Raw genomic sequence first — 22,437 nt, forward strand, 5'->3', positions numbered from 1 at the left:
GATCCTATTGTTTGTTAAAAAAAAACACGGATTTAACAAATCGCGTTACTTTTTCGATGTAATAGTCATTGAAGGTTCCGTGACCCATTTGCAAATTCGCAAAACATCCGTAGAAGCAGAAGAAGTCCTCTGTGTCGTCACATTGTTAACAGTTTGGGCGCACGCGCATATGCGTACGCATGGAATTATAATCGAAAGAGTGTTCCAAACGCATGCCCCACCAAACCAGTCAAAATATAACCATGTGCAAAATAAGTTCTAATGGACTTATTACACTAGGCCAATAACTATGACATTCCACAGACCTGGCCCCACCACCAACGTGGTTTCACCAACGTGACAGGTGCGACGAATTGTAAAATCACTGTTGCTGACGTCACAGGCATCCATGAACTACGGTTACCGCTTACCATCGGGCGGGCCGTATTCCTGTTTGCCACCATCATTGTATTATTAAAAAAAACTTTATTATATCGGAAAAAAACAGATATTTCTCCTGCGAAGTTTCTGACAATTGTCAAAGATTTAGAAGAATTGTAGGTAATTCTTGATAGGTAATGAGTTATACGTCGGAATTTCGTGACAATTGTCATAAACTTAGCAAAAGAAATATCTGTTTTTTTCCGATATCATAAAGTTTTTTTTAATAATACAATGATGGTGGCAAACAGGTATACGGCCCGCCCGATGGTAAGCGGTAACCGTAGTTCATGGATGCCTGTGACGTCAGCAACAGTGATTTTACAATTCTTCGCACCTGTCACGTTGGTGAAACAGGGGCCTGACCTAACTAAACTGAAATAGACTGCCTTGCTTATGTGATTGAGTTATTGCCTTAGAGCCACTTGCACCATTCACTAACCCGGGATTAACCGCTTAAACCTGGAGTTACCATGGTTACCAGTACAATTTGACAATGGGTTAACCCCGGGTTAGTGGGATGTTGCAAGTGACGCTTAGTGGATTGTCTTGGCAATTGGCCATGGTTATACCTACTGCGCCATGATTTCAGCTGGTTGATCAGTACAGTAAACCCCGTGTGTTTGTTACAGCTTATTGCAGCTTTTACGATTACATTTAAATTGGCTAGTAAGTGCATTTTAGCTCGGTAAGCCTTCAGAATATGGCAAGGACGTGCAAATTGCGAAATGCCTGAGTTCCCCATTGTGCAGATTTAGGGGACGCTTTCTAAAGACACATACGGGAAAACGTATTAAGAGAATAGTGAGCGGCTATTACTAAAGTATTCCCCATTTTAGTGAATTATGATATTATGGACCAGATTTTATCTGTCACTACTTTTTTATATCGTTACGTCTGGGTTTTTAAGGTCTCAAAATACTAAATCCCCTAAAGACTTAGTTTCCTTGAGGAAACTTATTAATGTAAAATTAAGATGCATAAGCATAACATTATAAAGTATACTTATATGTACCTAAATACAATCTTTTCCTTCCCTTTTCCTTGGCCGGCCCCACTTTGATAACTATGCATTATTTATTAACCAAAAAAAAAAAAAAAAAGAAAAAAAAATGCATTATTTTATTTTTTTGGTGTTATAAAATATGCGCGTTGGGTCGCATCTTGATTTGCAAGCGCTAGGGTACATTTTGGCATCGAAATAGTACGCTACTTTGCCACTAACATCGCAAAAAAAGTTGGATTTTCCCCGCAAGTCATGCAAAAATCGCGCGTAAGGCCACAGCTGTACATACGTATATCCGATACGACTCATTGATGACCTGTCACACTTGCAAATAAACAATCACAATGTTTCAAGGCCACCGTTTTATTTACGACGTCGCTTACGCCCCTTAGTCATACATCTGTACATACATTTCCCAACCACGCAAAACTAATTTCATATAAACGAAGTGAGTTTGTGTGTTCCAATTGGTGCGCGGACGTAAAGTCGAGTCGGTGCATGAACTATAGGGGGCATCATAGGAGCCGTCAGATTTTTGGCGCGATGCGTAAGTGTGTCGTTTATGCTTCCTATGTAGCCCACAAGATGGCAGAACCTACTATGCACCAAGGAAATGTATCGACGAGAACGGTAGATGGTAGCACTTGCTTTGGTAATGTACATGCGCACATAATTATGTTTCCAATTCATGCCACAAGATTGCAGACCCACCAACGCGTACGGTCCCTATAGAAAATAACTATTACCCCTCCGGAATTGTGCCGCAAGCGACTCAACCAACACTCAACTGTACAGTCGCCATCAGATATATCGGAGCGGCCAAGGTGCTCACAAATATCTGAACACCCCTTTATTTTCAAGGCGTTAAAGAGCATGTTCAGATATTGTGAACACCTTGGCCGCTCCGATATATCTGATGGCGACTGTGCAGCGACGTTGTCAGCACGGTTTGACTTATAGGGTTTTATTTTAGCCTTTTTGACTAAAACATTTATTGAACAATCACAACAATTAGGTAACAAATTCTCGCCCCCAATCGTACCTACAGTCGTCAAAGGTATTCACAATACCTGAACACGCACTCTAACGCCTTAACAATAGAGGCGTGGTCAGATATATGTGAGCGCCTTGACCGCTCCGATATATCTGATGGCGACTGTACAAGAAACTCGTACCATATACCAAATACATAGTTTTTCCATACAAAAGTAATCAAAAGTTCTTAACTGTTTATCTCCGACATCTCCGTGACATTTATATGCTAGTCCACCTCGTAAATCGACTCGACTATGCTTGGTTTACAATTTGAAAGGACACCCATGTCTAAAGGACGTAAAGCACAATGCCGCTTGCGTAAATACGACCTTTTCAATCTGGTTCACATAAATGTAGTATTTTTCCTTGTACCGTACTCTGGTTGAGTAATCGTATGATAAGATAGCGTATTTTTATTTTTACTCTAATAAGCTGCCGTGTAAATAGTTGTTTTATGAGCTGGACTTTGATAGTGGAGACAAAATCTGTATGATTCGTTTATTTTATTAGGCATATACCTATTTACCTACCTATTACTAGTAATATATATAATAGTGACGACATAGCCTAAGACGTTTGTAAGTAGGTATTTAACAGGTTTAATATTAAGATTATTTACCTACTCTTACAAAACTACCTCTTTTCCTAGTGAATAAGCTACCTTCTTTTTCATGGTTAAAATAAAACTATCCTCCTGACGACCCGCGTACTATGACACATAGGCTTCAATGAAAGTGACTTTTTGTCAATATGATTTAAACTTAGTCGATATTCCTTATCTCAGTGGCGTAGCTAGAGAATATGGCGCCCGGGGCAGGCACCAAATTTGCGCCCCTCCACCCCTGAACCAACGAAACCAAACCAAACGAAATGAACCAACGAAAGGGTTACTTTTTTACTTATTAAAGTTTAGGTATTTTTAAATTAGACAAATAAGTGTTTTTAGTAGGTATAGGTACATCGGTGGCTAACAAGCTTACGACGTCTATATGTCGGCGGCAGATCGTAAAATCGGGCATATCGAGATATTCCTAGGCATATCATTAAACGCCGCCATTTCATGATCTGACTAAGATTTGCCCAGGCATATCACGATCTGCCTTATAAAAGAGGCGGCAGATCGATCAGAGCATTGGCATTCGTTGATATTCCTAGCTTCATACCGGGCGCATCGTAAAATAACCTCGTGAGGATTGCACGATATGGATGGTGTTCGCTAGGCATATCATGAAATGCCGGCGTTTCATGATTTGCCTAGGAATATCATTCTGTGAGGTTTGCACGATATGGCTGGCGTTCGCTAGGCATATCATGAAATGCCGGCGTTTCATGATCTGCCTAGGAATATCACCCTGTGAGGTTTGCACGATATGGCTGGTGTTCGCTAGGCATATCATGAAATGCCGGCGTTTCATGATCTGCCTAGGAATATCACCCCTTGTTGCAAAACGACGCGGTTTTGGAATGAGATGCAATGCTAATTCACAACATTCAGGATTCTGTACCTGAACCTGTATGAGGATTCTGTATTATCGAGCATAAATATCTTTACTCGCCGGTAATAAACGGTACAACACGATAAAATAACCAAAGGATATCACGCACTGGACTGACCTGATACTGCAGCAATGGCGGAATCCTCTCGAAGCCACTAGTTCTTTTTTTACGTTCAGCACCTTCTCCTCTTTCACACGCCGGCCGGCGGTACGTTAAACAGTCTTAGGCCTTTTGTCACGCACGATATATCACTAAAACACTTAGTTTTGGAGGCTTAATACATATAATGTGATTTAAATCGATAGCGGTCGATCCGCATGCCACGGCGTCTCGCTAGTTCTCTTTTTCGCCAACAGAGGCGCTGCTGAGGCTCGTCCTGAGCGTGCCGCCCGAGAGTTTTGGACGATCCTATTGGCTAAAATGTCAATATTGTATCGTTGTGAAGTGCGTTTTGGCTTTGCATCGATAAACGGTAGAAGCGCGCAGAAATTTGATTAATTACTTAAAACTAAACGTTAAGAACGGAACACCCCTTGAGGCTTGCACGATATGGCTGGTGTTCGCTAGGCAGATCATGAAATGCCGGCGTTTCATGATTTGCCTAGGAAAATCACCCCGTGAGGTTTGCGCGATATGGCTGGTGTTCGCCAGGCATATCATGAAATGCCGGCGTTTCATGATCTGCCTAGGTATATCACCACTTGAGGCTTGCACGATATGGCTGGTGTTCGCTAGGCAGATCATGAAATGCCGGCGTTTCATGATCTGCCTAGGAAAATCTACCCCGTGAGGTTTGCACGATATGGCTGGTGTTCGCTAGGCATATCATGAAATGCCGGCGTTTCATGATCTGCCTAGGAATATCACCCCTTGAGGTTTACACGATATGGCTGGTGTTCGCTAGGCATATCATGAAATGCCGGCGTTTCATGATCTGCCTAGGAATATCACCCCTTGAGGTTTGCACGATATGGCTGGTGTTTGCTAGGAAGATCATGAAATGCCGGCGTTTCATGATCTGCCTAGGAATATCACACCCTACTTATTTGATATGCCTAAACGTAGCCAGGCAAATCGTCAAACGTTGAGGTTTGAACGATATGGCTGGTAGTCGTTAGTCAGATCATGAAATGGCGGCGTTTCATGATATGCCTAGGAATATCTCGATATGCCCGATTTTACGATCTGCCGCTGACATATACACTTCAGGCACTAGGGGTGTTACATGCGCGTTGCCGAACATTTTAAAACTTATACAGTTCTTTTTTGGAGATCTCCTTAGACTTAATGGTTCAATATCGCTTGTGAGTTTGGGATCGTAGACTATTCATAGGTACAGCGCGCCTTTGGACTGATTTGAAGGATCCAAGGTAGCATCCAGGTGCTCCTGCCCAAAGGTGACAGCAGTATATAGGATCAGTACTCAATATATAGGATCGTCTATCCCAGAGTAATGTATCGCCTCCCTTTATTGAGCACACCGAGTTTTTTTGGATACGAGCGCAGCCTACCCAGCAAGGTGGCTACGAAATTATTGGACGTCACTGATGGAGATGTCAACACAGAGGCTCCCAATACTACATGGGAATTGTTGTGCCTTGAAAAATGAGGTTTTCTTAGCGGTAAACGCGCAAAATTGAACCTTGGTGGGATTTCATTGGACTAAATTGTCCCGATTCCACACAGAAACTCTGAATAGAATGCTCTCAATACCTGACACAAGTTTTTCACGACATTCCAGTATTACAGAACGAGCGATGTTGGCACGGCATTAAGGATGTACCGACTAGTCGCCGACTAGTCGGGAAAGCCGACTATCCGGCCACATTTGTAGTCGGCGATTAGTCGGCGACTAGTCGGCAAAAATGGCCGATTAGTCGGCACTTTATTAGTGAAAGAGAACAGAAAAAAAAAGAAATCAACAGTCAATATTTGCCATATGTTTTGTGTCTATTTTAACAAAATACCTATTCAGGGTGCAGACGAAAACTTTTGTTCATATAATTTGGCCGTTTGATCGTCATCGTATGTTGGTGGGCTGGTGTTTTCCTCTCGTGTTGTCGATCTCAACTGATTCTCGTGTAAATTCATGGCCATGTTCTAAAGTTGATAAAATGATTTTATTATTATTCCGTTTTTGTTTTTTTTTAATGGTTGAGCCATGGGGAACTGTTAATGTTATTGCAAAATTTAGAGACTTATAAACAGGGCACGTTGCTCGTAATCTCGTAAAGACGCTGACCATAAGTGATAGGTTCTTAACTGGCGACTATGTACGGGAAATAGAGCCTTGGAAATACCTCCTACAAGTTATACTGACGGTCTGCTCAGGATCGCAAAATAAAAGAAATACAGAAATCGAACGAGGATTCTTGTGATAGGTCTTTGAACCTGTAGAGAACACCTTTTAGCTAAGCTAATAATACATATATGATGAATAGCGCAACCAAAGGAGCAAAACTATTGTTTTTCACCTGAAATTATACGAAACTAATGATCTGGCCGACTAGCCGACTAGTCGGCCGACTAATCGGCCATTCGAGCGCCGATTAGTCGGCTAGTCGGCCAAATCAATAGTCGGTACATCACTACACGGCATGTGTTATACAGGATGGTACAAACCTAGACGTCCAAAAAAATTTATTTTTGATTCCTCACGCTGTGGGCTATCAGAATATGTAGGTAGGAGTATGTTAGCCGACTTTTCGAATAATGATTTTTATTACTTTTAACTTTTGTTAAGAAATTCCGGGGTGAAGCAATTAATTTATTTTAAAAAAACTATCGAACTTTTTTGAATGTTCCTTTTCGTAACATAATCCTTGACAAACAGTACAGTTGCTAAAAAACACAACGGGTTGCACTCCGGGAGTGCCGGCAGAAGTGAAAACTCAATGACATTGTAACAGTTCTTCGATCAGGTCACGTGTCCATCTTACGGTCAGGTGACACCTGTTACGAGTTTAACATTTTTTCCCCGTGACAAAAAGTGCACAGCGCCGCTAAAGAAGTTTTCACTTCAAAATATCAGCATCCTCACTTGGCTGAGTTGGGAAAAAAAGACAAACTTTTAAGCCGACCACTGACTAACAGGCCGCCGGATGATATCGGCCTGTCAGTTAGAACAAAATTTTGACAGCTCCGAACAACTGACAGGCCGATATCGTCCGGCGGACTGGTAATCAGTGGGCCCCTTTCAGCATGTCAAGCTTAGATGTTGCCCTTACCTAAATAAATAAACATTACAAGCGATTTCAAGGACTTTTGGTTATTTTAGAAACTGCTAGACCCTAAGTTTTTTTAAAAGGTAAAAAAAGTGATACTCAGTAGTCATAATTTGTCAGAGTCGCTGGTCAAAGGAACTTAGATAGGAATTAGTAATTCATTAAAAAAAATCTACTTTTGTTATTTCTACTATTATTTTATGGGGTCACTTCCCCATCGCTATTTCATGTAATCAGTAATGAGCGGACGACGGATGCAATATACGTCTTATTACGAAGCATTACGTATATCGTTTGACAGGATTTTGACGTAGGTATATTGCATCCGTCGTCCGCCCATTTGTTATCAGTGCAAATACCACGAACAATTATTAGAAGAAGAAGGAATAAAAGCAAAGTAAAGCTTCACCCTGGAATTTCTTAACAAAAGTTAAAAGTTAAACTCGAAAACTACGAAAAGCTACCTAACATACATATACATGGGGTGTAAAAAATTTTTTTGGTCGTCAAGGTTTGGACCACCCTGTATGCAGGGCGGCTACAAAATAACTGCATTTCCGTATACTGAGCAATTTCTACTATGATGCCAACCCAATAGTCACAAAAAAAAAAATTTGGCTGTTTCCTACATTTTGGCTGGTCCATTTTCTATGGGAGGTTTATTGCCCATTTTGGCGCCCCCCCCCTTGGACGGCGCCCGGGGCACGTGCCCCCGCCAACCCCCCCTAGTTACGCCTCTGAATATAATAATTATTTATTATCTATTATTTCCATCAAATTGAGTAACAAGATTTGCGACTTTAACCGACGATATCTAATAGTAAATTTTCCTTGTTCCAGCCCGCCGACATTTAAGACGCTAACGCCGACGTCGCGCACGCACCTGAAGCAGCAGTTGATGCGCGAACATGCGCAGGAGCAGCGCCGCAGGGAATCTTTACAGGTATGCCTCTGTCCTGGCACGCCGACGTTTAGCACGCTAACGCCGACGTTTAAGACACTAACGCCGACGTCGCGCACGCACCTGAAGCAGCAGTTGATGCGCGAAAATGCGGAGGAGCAGCGTCGCAGGGAATCTTTACAGGTATGACTCTCAGCTCGATTCGGAAAATGAATTAGATCTCTACTAGACCTCAACAAGTTACGATATGGATAATTTAAAGATATTTGTAAGATAGATATGTCAAATTTGACGTTTCCGCGATTCTGGAGGTCCTCTTGAACGATTTCGACAAGTTATGACTTAGATATCCAAGTCACATCTAGTCGATATCTAATGTAAATCTTGTTGATCTCTATATCGTCTCTAGATCTTGTGATTATCTCGTTTCCCGAATACGCGTGTCTGTCATGGCACGCCGAAGTCTAGCACCCTAACGCCGACATTTAAGACGCTAACGCCGACGTCGCGCACGCACCTGAAGCAGCAGTTGATGCGCGAACATGCGCAGGAGCAGCGCCGCAGTGAATCTTTACAGGTATGACTCTGTCATGGCACGCCGACGCTTAGCACGCTAACGCCGACGTTTAAGACGCTAACGCCGACGTCGCGCACGCCCCTAAAGCAGCAGTTGATGCGCGAACATGCGCAAGAGCAGCACAGCAGGGAGTCTTTACAGGTATATACTGTTGTTAAGGTGCAGTGGGTTCACCAAGCAGACTTTTTGAAAAATCGCAGCTTTTTTAGATCGTAATATGGTAGCCAAAAAATATGAATAACAATCTCCAGGCTTTTCTCTACTAACTTTATCGACTCGAAACCTGATTAAACTACTTTCGCTCGATAGAAAAAAAATCACGAAGATTACACCCGTTTGTGTTGACACTTATGAGATTCTTTTTAACTTTGCAGGCACAGCAAGCGGGCCAGTCCAAGGACAATGTGGACGAGAAGAAGAAGTCAGTACCGGCGGACGTGCCGCGGGTCGTGCCTCACGTTGAGCTGCCGCCACAGGTTCTGCAGGTGAGAGCTAGCTACAGCTACAGGTGCAGCAAAAAGACCCGTTACCAGCTGCGATCGCGCCATGGTGTGCATTTCAGCTCGTTCGTGGTGCGTGTGCCACGGCCGCTGGTTAGAAACCGTCGCAAGCAGCCGATGGGTGAGGTATTTCGGCGGTTCCGTGGGATTCTGTCGAATGGGCTATTGTTGTCACTTGGCAAAAAGGCTCTGCAGCTGCAGGCTTCTTGCGTCAGCCGTTCATGATCTTTCGTCCTAAAGAAACTTGAAGACCACCTTTTGACAAAAAGTGATCCTAAAAATTGGCAAAAGGCCTGTTTTTTACTAAAGATACAAGAATCTGACCTTCCGATCGAGAAAGGAAGCTTTTTCTGATTTTTCAACCGAATTGCGTCAAAATAATATCCTAATTACACCGAAGTTAAACGAATGTGATAAATGTCCAAGAAACCCTTATAATATATTATATTATACTTCTTAATTTATTAAACAATTTGTGGACGATGTTCCAGGTGCGGACAGTTCTGGAGAACCCCACCCGGTATCACGTGATCCAGAAACAGAAGAGCCAGGTGCGACAGTATCTCAGTGAATCCTTCCAGCCCAACACACAGGTTAGTATCCCATTGACACTGCTTTCCTCTCATCTTAAACGCTTGGGAAGTTATTATACCATTACTCATATTGCTTCCACATATCCAGAACAGTGATTTCACACCTTCAGTTGCTTTTAAAATTCTTTGCTGATCTCCCACTCTCACCTTCACCACTGTACTGGTCTCAGAGGATTGTGTCCCAAATTCCCCGTTGGAGCATTTCACCACAATGTTGCTCACTAACTCTACTCTTTCGATTCTTCTGAAAAAGCTAGGAAGACGATTTTTGGTTTAAGATCTTCCTTCAAACCAAAACTTAGTCTTTCTTATCCCATGATCCCAACACAATTATGATGTCATTCCCGCAAACCAGGATGTAGCCTGCTCTTGTCTAATTTCCAGCTGTTCTATTCCAGGTGTCGGTGGTCCCGCGAGGCGCACCGGTACAGTCGGCGCCAGAATTGGGCGCCAAACCACCGCCATCACCCGACCATGGATCCTCATCTAGCCTGCTCAGTCCTGGACTCTGTTCCGTGGGCACCACCAACTCAGAGGTCAGTTTAATCTTTTTAGGACACTCTTCAGTTCCACCGTTAAGATGTCTCACGATCTCACGAAATAAGTCAAATGGTTCATCTGATTATCCAAAATTCTACAAGCCATCTTGGTGTAACGGTTTTTTTTTCGTAGCAGCCTTAACGTTGGAAAGAGTCAGGAGCTCGGAGTAGCTTTATAAGTTCAATATCCAAAAGGTGTGTAATTGCTTTACAATCTTTACATAACCAATATTATATTAGACTACCATTAATTACTTTTAGATGTGACTAATTTGTACGTCTCAAATTTGTTATACCAGTAGTCACCGTCTATGTAAGAACCCTTGAATCTCTATCTTAATCGCCCTCAGTTGTTAATGACTCTACTAGCTTTGTTTTTAACTGACCGACATATTTATTTTGAAAGTCTCATGTTCTAGGCTGACGAGTTCCTAGAAGACATCCTATCGCTAGACAGCGGGGCGGGCCCCCTGTCTTCATCAGGACCGCCTTCGGCCGCCAGTTCGATCGCTGGTGACTGCGCGCTGCTGTCAGACGCTGACATGCACGCGTTGGCTAAAGATCGGCAGAAGAAAGACAACCATAACATGAGTGAGTAGAGTTCAAATTCAGATGAACATCTTATTTGTCGTATACCCATGCCTATGACTGAAGTATGTGAAACTGTAAGGCCAGACATTAGAGATGACAGTGGATCTCTGTCATCTACAAACCTCGTTATCAATGTTGAAGTTCATTGAAAATATGGGTTTAGTACTTACATAACTTCGCATAGCTTTAAATCAATTCTGCTACAAATTGTATCATGGGATTCATGTTGAAAGTGAAGTTGGTGACGGGTAGCGAATATACTACTTAATAATTACCTATTATAGATTTTTTTTCTTTTGTACTCTTTTTACGCAGTGGAATTTATTGTGAATTCAATGGATATCTTAGGGTTCCCTGCAAATACTTTTGCAAACTGTGATTTTCAATGAATCGCACGATTGATAACGGGGTTTGGTCATCATCAGGAACGTCTTCAGCCACCAGTTCCCTAGCTGGTGACTGCGGGCTGCTGTCAGATGCTGACATGCACGCACTGGTCAAGGATCGACAGAAGAAAGACAACCATAATATAAGTGAGTACGGTTCAAATTCATATGACGATTGTTTGTGTAGAAGTTACATGCTTTTGGTATGTTTCAGTCTTATTTAATGGCTGCCTTAGAGTATTTATGCAAACCTAAGAGTTCATGTAGCTCCACCTAAGTTCTTTTAAATTTTCGTAGTGTCCATTGGCTTACTATAAATATATGTGTAGTAAAGAGAATGGCAGATCTCTGTTCTTCTGATAGCCAAAAAACAACTTTAAGATATTAAAATTATTAAATTGTATATATATCATATATGGGACTCGAAGGCTGACTATATTAAGTAATACCTACTTTGACCACGGTCAAAGAATCGGAATCTCTAAATAAAGCTACATGAATCTATAACGATCCCAATGATGTAAATATTACGCAAAATTGAACCCTATCTCAGTAAAATAAAGTTCAATATCATCGCAGGAAATATAATATTATTCTGTCTGCCTTATAAAATAAAGGCGTAAAAATAATATCATAATGAACATCTAATTCCAGTCGAGCGCCGCCGCCGCTTCAACATCAACGATCGCATCAAAGAGCTCGGGACACTCCTCCCGAAGACCAACGATCCCTTCTACGAGGTGATCCGCGACGTGCGCCCCAACAAGGGCACCATCCTCAAATCCAGCGTGGACTACATCAAGTGTCTCAGGGACGAGGTGAACCGGCTCAAGCAGAGCGAACAAAGGAGGAAGCAGATCGAGCTGCATAACAGGAAACTCACGCTTAGAATACAGGTAATGTATAGTCATTTCATATTTCTTCCATATCTCTATCCTCTTCTTTCTTCTTAGTACTTTTCTAATATTTGGCGCAAGCACTGGATTTTACAAAAGCGACTGAGAATCTGATGAGAGCATCGACATCTGAGTTTTCAACTCTGAAGGAATATCCGGTCTTCTTGGATTACATCATCTTCCTAGTCTTATACCAGCTCTGGCCACGGCTTTCTAATGGATCCATTAGCTTTGCATCTTCAAGCTGGAGTTCAAATCCATAGCTTCCGCTTCGGGTGCCCTAACAAAGGTATAATATTTAGGTCCAGTGTGGACTACATCAACTAAATTCTACGAAATAATCTACCATTATGACCTTCCAATTTAAAAAAACTTATCGGGAACAATGTTGACTCACGATATTTTCCTGGACTGAAGAGCAACTGGATGTCAACGATATTTCGTATTAGGTACCTATCTATAAGTTTAAATAAAAACTCATCGTTGATCCGAGTCGGGGTTGGGACTGAAACGGGTTTTGAAATCATTTGTTTTACCGTCAGATTCCTTTTACCTGGACTCTTGTATATTTTTACCTAAACTTTGATGTTTCCGTTTTACAGGAATTAGAGCGTATAGCACGATTACATGGTCTACCGCTAACGGCAGCTGAAAACGGTGCCTCTCCCTCGCCGGCCGAAGACACGCCGCCTCCTCCTGCACCGGTAACACCTCATTGTTCTGCTCTCATCTAGGAATACAATCCATCTGTTATGGGCTCTGTATATGAACTGGTTTTTGATAAAATAACTCTAGACAAAATTAGAATAGGGCTGTTTCGTGAGGTTAAATCTAGGTATTTAATTTAATATATGTAGCTGGTATATTTGAAATCTTTTACAAAAAGTCCTACTGTGCCGCATCGGCCTTAACACATTCACCGCCAGCGACTCGTTAGGGTTCTCTGTTCGTAGGTGTTTTCCGCTACAGAAGGTCTCTCCCGTGTTATCGGCTGCGGTCGGAGCGGCGTAGCTCGCGCTGCCACTGAACGTGTTAAACCAGATCTGAAATGCACGAAATGTAAATCCATATACCTATTATACCTATCTAAACCTGCGATCATATATAACTAAGGATACCGCCTTTAGGAACATTACCGTTCAAATTCTCGGGCCAAATTAGCACACACACACAATTACGCCTACATTCAAATAAGACGACGCGTTTACAGAGCCTGTAATCAAAGCTGGTAAACGAAATAATAGTCATCTTTATTACACTAATGGTACATAGCTAAGTGTAGATGAAATGCATATAATGTCAATAACTACCAATCAGCGACATTAATCCGCTAATAACCTTCTTGCGGTACGTACTGGCCGCTGAGAGTCCGCGGTTCATATTTGATTAGAATATGACTTGGACAGGGATAGGTTTATGCCATACAGTGAAGAACCAGTCAAATAATTCACGTATAATAATTTAATGCAGATTAAAAGATAACTAGTTAAAATGTTGTTATGACATGACAGACTAACTCAACATAAGTAAATATATCATTGTTGTATAAATGTATTCCGCTATAATAAGTATTTTGTATATTTTATTATCAATCTGCATGGCAGTGCGAAGTCACGTTCAGGTATAGTCTGTCCGTTTTTCTAAGATCAAGTACGCCATAGTAAATGTATGACGAACTTGATCTTAGAAATCGGACTGGCTATACAGTCTGCAAAATTTACATGGGTACACGAATCGGGTCAAAAATATTTGAACAGGCGGAGTCACAATAAATCCCCACTTTCAGTTCAGAATATTTTATATGTATATAGCCGGTCAAGCAAGTTTGTCAGTAGAAAAAGGTGCAAAATTAAAATTTTGTATAGGACCACAGCCGTTCGCGCGCTTACATTTTCTAAAGGGTCTAGCCGTGTTTGTATGGGGCATCGGCCCCAGAAGCCAAATTGATTGCCGTTTTGCCAATTTATTAGGCCAAATGTAAGATGCTATTTCACCAAAAAATAACCCTAAAATGCTGCAGGTTTTTGAGAAAATTAAAAAGAAAGAAAATTGGTTTTCATTTTTTTTTATCTAAACTACCGAACCGATTTTTTTGTAACTTATACGCATTATGTAAGTAATATAGATGAATTATAAAAAAAATGGAGTTCCAAATATCCTTATAATTAGTAATATTTTCACTTTTAATTTTTCAAAAATTTTTTTTTTATATTTCCGAAATAGGGACACCCACCAATTTTGGGTATTTTATGTATAAATTAATGTTCTATAACATATATTTTTTTCAAAAATATTCATTTGGCTCAACAGGGTAAAAATACCGTATGTATGTATGTAATGTATGAACAGACACAACCGGAAGAACTCCCGGTCCCATATCGACCACCGCGCCGCTCTGTACGAATTTGAATTTCGAACGTAACAAATTGCTAAAATGGACTTTATTATTGGTTGTATGCGGCTTGGTTGTCGTCGCGTCACGAAATTAAAAAATAAAAAGGCGGGAAACGCTGCTTAGCGATGTGACGAGTCCACTTTTTTTCGATTCGAATCATTCGAATCGATTCGGCCATTGATCCGAGTCGAAATTCGAACTGACTCGACTCGACGGTTTGCGACTGCGTGGTTCGCGACAAGGTCACGGGCCGCGGAGCCGCAAACGAGTCAAGCGGCAGTTGTTGTAAACAGAACCTTCAGGACACCGAATTAAGGTTTATTTTTCAATGGCCATACTACCAGTGAACTCGACTCGGGAAGGCGAATCAAGCGGCAGTTGTTGTAAAAAGAACCTTCGGGCAACTGAATTAAGGTTTATTTTTGAATGGTCATAGTACCAGTCAACTCGGATTGAAACGCCGAATCAAGCGGCAGTTGTTGTAAAAAGAATCTTCGGGCTATCGAATTAAGGTTTATTTTTGAATGGCCTTAGCGTAGCGTTGACTCGGCTCGGAGAGTTGTTGAATTGGCGATTCATTCGCCGAGTCAGCGGATCGGATACCAAGTTACCAGTCAGTTTAGTGGCCGAGTTGATTCGGATTGCCAATAGTCTTGATTCGAATCAACTCATCTGTAGGTTGATTCGGATTATTCGAATCAGATAACTCGACTCGCCCATCGCTAACGCTGCTCATTAAAAAGTTCCGTTTTAATATGAGCTGCGTTAATATTGATCTTGCAATGGAAAAAAAGGAGATTATACATAAAATATTTTCAAAATCTCCAAGATCGTTACATTACTACGTTCTTAGCAATATCTGCAAACGGCTTCGAGAATATGCGATTGATTATATAGAAAAAAGCCCGCAATCCTTAGACTCCTTAGAGGAAAACGTAAGCCCTTATAGGATCACTCGTGCGTCTGTCTGTCTGTCCGTCTGTCACAGCCTATTTTCTCGGGAACTATTGGACCAATTAAGTCGAAATTTGGTACACATATGTAAATTCGTGACCCAAAGATGGACATATTTTTATATAATTTTAAAATACAAAGGTTCGAAGTTATTTAAGAAAATAGCCAAAAAATTACCATTCCCCCCCCCCCTTTATCTCCGAAACTACTTGGTCTAAAATTTTGAAAAAAATACTCAAAATAGTTCTTTACCTATAGATGACAGGAAAACATATTAAAAATGTGCAGTCAAGCGTGAGTCGGACTTATGTACGGAACCCTAGAAACGCGAGTCCTAATCGCACTTAGCCGGTTTTTAATTTCATGACGCGACGACAACCAAGCCGCATACAGCCAATAATAATATAGTCCATGTCATAGTCTAATAAAACATGGTCTTCTCTTTCCAGAGTGACACAGGTCTACGTCACACTAACATGGCCGCTATATATAGCGCTATCGCATATTATCATATAGCGCTGTCGCATGATGACGTAGGCTTGTGTCAGTCAGGTGACCTAGAAAAAACGGGAAGAGAGTACCAGGCGGAGTATATTATTATCCCATCAAAAACATAAATGTAAAAAAGGAGAGCCAAGTTCAATACAAAAATTATGCTTGGCTATGGGGTTCGCCGCAAAAAGAATGGAGATCTAAATGAGTGCCAAGTTCTATGCAAAATCCAAATATGTATTTATAGGAACAAAATAACATTATAAACAAGTATTAAACTCTATTTCTTTGCTTTATTGGATACCTATAACAATTGCTGTTATTTAAAAAAAATGCGAGATCTTAAAGCAGGTTAGATTTGACTTGGCCAGTTTTCATTACATCAGTCATTTTATAAAGTTATTCAACATATATATATTTTGTAATTCTGATAAAAACTGGCCAAGCCAAATCTAACCTACTTTAAGATCTCAATTTTTTTTTAAATAACAGCAATTGTTATAGGTATCCAATAAAGCAAAGAAATAGAGTTTAATACTTGTTTATAATGTTATTTTGTTCCTATAAATATATATTTGGATTTTGCATAGAACTTGGCACTCATTTAGATCTCCATTCTTTTTGCGGCGAACCCCACAGCCAAGCATAATTTTTGTATTGAACTTGGCTCTCCTTTTTTACATTTATGTTTTTGATGGGATATCAATACTTTTTGTAAAGAAAACTAGGCAGGTATTGAGATTTAATGTTTTTTCTTGTGTTTCCGCTGCATGTTTTTTACTTCTTTGTATTAATTATGTGGTGCCGCGCGCCGCCAACGACACACCGTTGGCCGGTTGTTTAGCGCGTATTACAGGTTTTCTGTATGGGGACCCCCCCTATTTTTTAACTTTTTTTATTTTTAGATTTTTTCCTACGCTTACACACAATTACCGAGCTGGATTCCAAATTTCATCCTTCTAGGTCATCTGGAAGTAGGTTAGGTTTAGGTACTATATGTCAGTCACAATAAAAAAGAAATTTGTATGGGGACCCCCCCTATTTTATAACTTTTTTTTATTTTTAGATTTTCTCCTACGCTTACACACAATAACCGAGCTGGATTCCAAATTTCATCCTTCTAGGTCATCTGGAAGTAGGTTAGGTTTAGGTACTTATATGTCAGTCACAATAAAAAATGGTTTTTTTGTATGGGGACCCCCCCCTATTTTATAACTTTTTTTATTTTTAGATTTTTTCCTACGCTTTCACACAATAACTGAGCTGGATTCCAAATTTCATCCTTCTAGGTCATCTGGAAGTAGGTTAGGTTTAGGTACTTACTTGTCAGTCCCAATAAAAAATGGTTTTTTTGTATGGGGACCCCCCTATTTTATAACTTTTTTTTATTTTTAGATTTTTTACTACGCTTTCACACAATAACTGAGCTGGATTCCAAATTTCATCCTTCTAGGTCATCTGGAAGTAGGTTAGGTTTAGGTACTGTAGCGATGCTACATAATTTCCTATACCAAACATGTACTTTCTCATACAATGTGACCTGTACAACATTAGTGTCGCATTTTGGACAGAATAACATACACCAGAGTATGACACTTAGGTAAAACTGTAACGTACCTTCTCAGCTGTAGGTTGATTAGCATATACTGCCTCCTGGCTAACTGGTTTCGAAGAAACAAGTCCAAAGAGCATGCCACTCGAACGGAACTTGTCACCCAAATTGTACAGAGATTGTTGAACCAAACCTGGCTTCACGTATATCAAAATTATCCTCGTGATCCGCTTTAACTGCTCAAGTAGGTCACATCCTAATCTAATTTGTATTTTAGAATCATTTATGAAATTATATAAAAACATAAAAAAGACTTTCGTTGGGTAGTCGAAAGTTTGACAGCCCGGTGACAGCTAAGAATATAGGCGTTTTGTTCAGGCATAAGCAAGGATATATTCCAAAGGAAACAAAGTAGAAACGTACGATAAAAATATAATTATTAGTAATTATTATTAACCACTTAAAATATTACAAGTATTAATGAGTATTGATATTTTTCGAGAACCATTTGATTTAGAAAAGATTTAAGTTGGTTTGACGTTTAATGTGTTGATGTGAATCGAAACGCAACGTGTCCGGTAGGAGATTATTTCAGACTGTCACTGCACTTGGACTTGGAATGGGAATACGCTAGGATGTAGATGGTTTCTAATTAAAGATTAAGAGGAATTGCCTCGTCTCCTTCCGCCGCCTGGTCCGGCTGGTGGGAGACCGATTTGTAAAGTGCGTATATCGCTGTGCGTGAATTGTGCGCGTGATTTACTTAGTGCGTCCCGTGTCGCCGATGGACATGAGCACGGTTGGTGATCGTGTTCCCTGGCGCGCTGTTGCGCGTTCCCGATTTTGCTGAGCGTCATGTTGACGCTGCTTCCACGCCGTAGGACGCGGCCTTGACTTGCAGGCCGTGTGTCGGATGGCTATGCTGCCGTCCGACGACTCCAAGGTGTCTTCACGCGGGTCCTTCCCGTGAAACTCCGAGCGCCGCGGCTTGTTCTCGCCTTAGCTTGTCACAGCTGGGGCTCGATGAACGCCCGCCGCTGATCTACGTCGATCTGTCTGCTACGCTAAGTTCCAGGATGAAAGCTACACCCGGTATCCGTGAGTGCACTAGACTTTCGTTTTAGGTTTTGGCCAAAACTCCGCGTTTCGCCCGTCTCGCGATCGTAGATTAAGGTCTACTATGGTGTCACCCCATAACCGCCAACGGTTTATAAAAACAGATTGTATTTTGAGTAGCGCCCGCCCTAAAGCGGAGTGCATTGTAAGTAGTTAGCGAAGTGTATTAAATTGCATGACAGATATTTGGTGTTATCTTTTCAACATCCTACCAAGTTCCCATTAACCAGGTTAGAACAACAAGAGGACCCTTGTACTCCAATAGTCCAATGTTTTACTGCGGATCTTATCCGAGGCATTTTTCCCATTAATTATTTAAACATTTAAAACATTATTATTTTTTATTCACCACAGTGCCAGCACTACTTTAAATCTAATTATTATTTTTTATTCACTACAAGCTCCACTTTTAAATCTTATTATTTTTTATACACTACAATGGCGCCCGAAGAAAGCTTAAATTCAATATATAGCCTGGTTACTGTGAGCTTGGGAGAGTGATAACATAAATTTATAAAATTTTTGTCATTTAAAAAATTTAGTGAAATTGTTTGTTTTAAAAATACAATATTAATTAATTTGTAAGTTTACTTGTGACAGGGTAGCAAATTCATCAATTATTACAATTATTATTAGGCTACACTATGACTAGTTAGCATAGCGCTCAGCCACATATTATTTTTTTTCACCATGCTCCATTTGAGAGGTAGGTAATTTATTTTAACACTTCCTGTATAAAGTGAAGTGTTACCAATTTATTATACTTTATTACATACCCTGACACAAGCAAACCATTTTTTTCTACCGACATGCCGGACGGGGAAGGAGAGGAATTTCATGAAGTAGGAGGGGGGGGATACCTTATCTACCCATCCCTACCCATGCCTAATGCCTCATTGTTTAATACGCGACCATGGGGTGCCGCGTTAGACAACCACCCGCCCGACCCACCCATTTCAAAAGTATTAAAATATTTATTCATTTTTATTTCTCAAACCAACTCAAACTTTTCATTCTGGTGACTTAGTATGATAGACGAGACACTCTAAATTTCTTTGTTTTTGACTTATTCAGTTCTAAATAGAACTATTTTATAGAACTTAAATGTTCATATTATTTGTTTTTATTTTTTTGAAATTTGAGGAAATTGGTCTTAGAATCAACCTCAATTTCGGCTATCTTAGCATAGCATTTTTTAAAGTTCTGCTGAAACATGCACCATTTGTATTCGCTAAAGGTAGGGACATGTTGTTGAACGGCATGCTGCATTCCATTTGGAGTAGTATTCCTGATTCGGCACATAACCTCCGAATTTCCGACTGCTAGAGCAAACCGCTTTGTAGTTAAGGTAATCTGGAAAAAATCAGTTACCATTTAATTTTAAAGCATTGGTTCAGTGACATTATGCTCAATGTTATATTTTACAAGGTGTATTTTCAAGTTAGTAACTTATTTTTTTATTTGGGTGAACTTAGGTAACAACCCATTTTTTTTGAGTACGCGTACCTCCTTGACTCATTTGGTCAAGATTTTTTTTCAAGCGTTTCTAGGGAAACCAAATTTTTTTGTGACTACACACCCTAAGGGTCCAGGGTGATGTAATTATATTGGATATGATTCACTGACTTAGACATGAAAAAGAAAACCAAGTTTTTTTTTTTCACTTAGTGTAAGCCCGCTGGCTACACATTGGGATTTGACTTGAGTGTGAGCTACAAGTTAGCCTCCACTATTATTGATATTATTTGTAGATATAAATTAGCAACTAGTTACCACATTACATTAAGGTACTAGTAATTTAATTTTGTAGTCATAGGCATGCACATAGTGGGGCATGCCATGTTGAAACTTAATAATTAATATTGCATTAGGTATATGACTACTTGTAATATACTAAATAATAAGAATTTATAAATATAGTTGAAAATACTTAATATTTAAATGGGATTTAAATACTTTAGTGAATCTTAGAATAGGGAGCTAGCTTCATATTATTTATGTTGAATAGTGGCTAGACCAGTCAATATAGGATTACTTGAATTGAAAAAATATTTTTTAGTTAGGTTGCAGAAACCACAGTGTAGTGGCCATGCACTGTGATTTCTAATAGAGTTAACATTTAGAAATAAAACTTACAGTCCCAGAGATGGACATAGGTAGATTAAAACATAATAATATTTAGCATATCTGCATGCATAATTAACGTCCTAATGGACTAGTTGATTAGGTATCCAGGTAATTTATTTTTCCCCGGTTACCCCGGCTGCCTCGGTTAACCGGTGCTTAACCTCTTTGCCGAGAGAGGGGATATTGTAGCGATGCTACATAATTTCCTATACCAAACATGTACTTTCTCATACAATGTGACCTGTACAACATTAGTGTCGCATTTTGGACAGAATAACATACACCAGAGTATGACACTTAGGTAAAACTGTAACGTACCTTCTCAGCTGTAGGTTGATTAGCATATACTGCCTCCTGGCTAACTGGTTTCGAAGAAACAAGTCCAAAGAGCATGCCACTCGAACGGAACTTGTCACCCAGATTGTACAGAGATTGTTGAACCAAACCTGGCTTCACGTATATCAAAATTATCCTCGTGATCCGCTTTAACTGCTCAAGTAGGTCACATCCTAATCTAATTTGTATTTTAGAATCATTTATGAAATTATATAAAAACATAAAAAAGACTTTCGTTGGGTAGTCGAAAGTTTGACAGCCCGGTGACAGCTAAGAATATAGGCGTTTTGTTCAGGCATAAGCAAGGATATATTCCAAAGGAAACAAAGTAGAAACGTACGATAAAAATATAATTATTAGTAATTATTATTAACCACTTAAAATATTACAAGTATTAATGAGTATTGATATTTTTCGAGAACCATTTGATTTAGAAAAGATTTAAGTTGGTTTGACGTTTAATGTGTTGATGTGAATCGAAACGCAACGTGTCCGGTAGGAGATTATTTCAGACTGTCACTGCACTTGGACTTGGAATGGGAATACGCTAGGATGTAGATGGTTTCTAATTAAAGATTAAGAGGAATTGCCTCGTCTCCTTCCGCCGCCTGGTCCGGCTGGTGGGAGACCGATTTGTAAAGTGCGTATATCGCTGTGCGTGAATTGTGCGCGTGATTTACTTAGTGCGTCCCGTGTCGCCGATGGACATGAGCACGGTTGGTGATCGTGTTCCCTGGCGCGCTGTTGCGCGTTCCCGATTTTGCTGAGCGTCATGTTGACGCTGCTTCCACGCCGTAGGACGCGGCCTTGACTTGCAGGCCGTGTGTCGGATGGCTATGCTGCCGTCCGACGACTCCAAGGTGTCTTCACGCGGGTCCTTCCCGTGAAACTCCGAGCGCCGCGGCTTGTTCTCGCCTTAGCTTGTCACAGCTGGGGCTCGATGAACGCCCGCCGCTGATCTACGTCGATCTGTCTGCTACGCTAAGTTCCAGGATGAAAGCTACACCCGGTATCCGTGAGTGCACTAGACTTTCGTTTTAGGTTTTGGCCAAAACTCCGCGTTTCGCCCGTCTCGCGATCGTAGATTAAGGTCTACTATGGTGTCACCCCATAACCGCCAACGGTTTATAAAAACAGATTGTATTTTGAGTAGCGCCCGCCCTAAAGCGGAGTGCATTGTAAGTAGTTAGCGAAGTGTATTAAATTGCATGACAGATATTTGGTGTTATCTTTTCAACATCCTACCAAGTTCCCATTAACCAGGTTAGAACAACAAGAGGACCCTTGTACTCCAATAGTC

At 40.6% G+C, this 22,437-nt stretch overlaps 1 protein-coding gene across 3 annotated transcripts in view; it reads left to right on the forward strand.

Annotated features, from left to right (window-relative positions):
• LOC134675416 (transcription factor EB) overlaps positions 1–22,437 on the forward strand; it is a 183,271-nt gene that overhangs the window by 149,968 nt on the left and 10,866 nt on the right. For 2 of the 3 annotated variants that reach the window (XM_063533653.1, XM_063533654.1), the window contains 8 exons: positions 8,023–8,125; positions 9,035–9,145; positions 9,652–9,753; positions 10,152–10,289; positions 10,712–10,883; positions 11,309–11,416; positions 11,924–12,165; positions 12,768–12,869. In XM_063533653.1, the coding sequence (XP_063389723.1) occupies positions 8,023–8,125; positions 9,035–9,145; positions 9,652–9,753; positions 10,152–10,289; positions 10,712–10,883; positions 11,309–11,416; positions 11,924–12,165; positions 12,768–12,869 (1,078 nt within the window). The remainder of the gene's footprint in view (positions 1–8,022; positions 8,126–9,034; positions 9,146–9,651; positions 9,754–10,151; positions 10,290–10,711; positions 10,884–11,308; positions 11,417–11,923; positions 12,166–12,767; positions 12,870–22,437) is intronic. The other variant, XM_063533655.1, reaches the window with a different exon arrangement.

The sequence above is a fragment of the Cydia fagiglandana genome, chromosome 22, assembly GCF_963556715.1.
Source record: "Cydia fagiglandana chromosome 22, ilCydFagi1.1, whole genome shotgun sequence".
Lineage (NCBI taxonomy): Eukaryota > Metazoa > Arthropoda > Insecta > Lepidoptera > Tortricidae > Cydia > Cydia fagiglandana.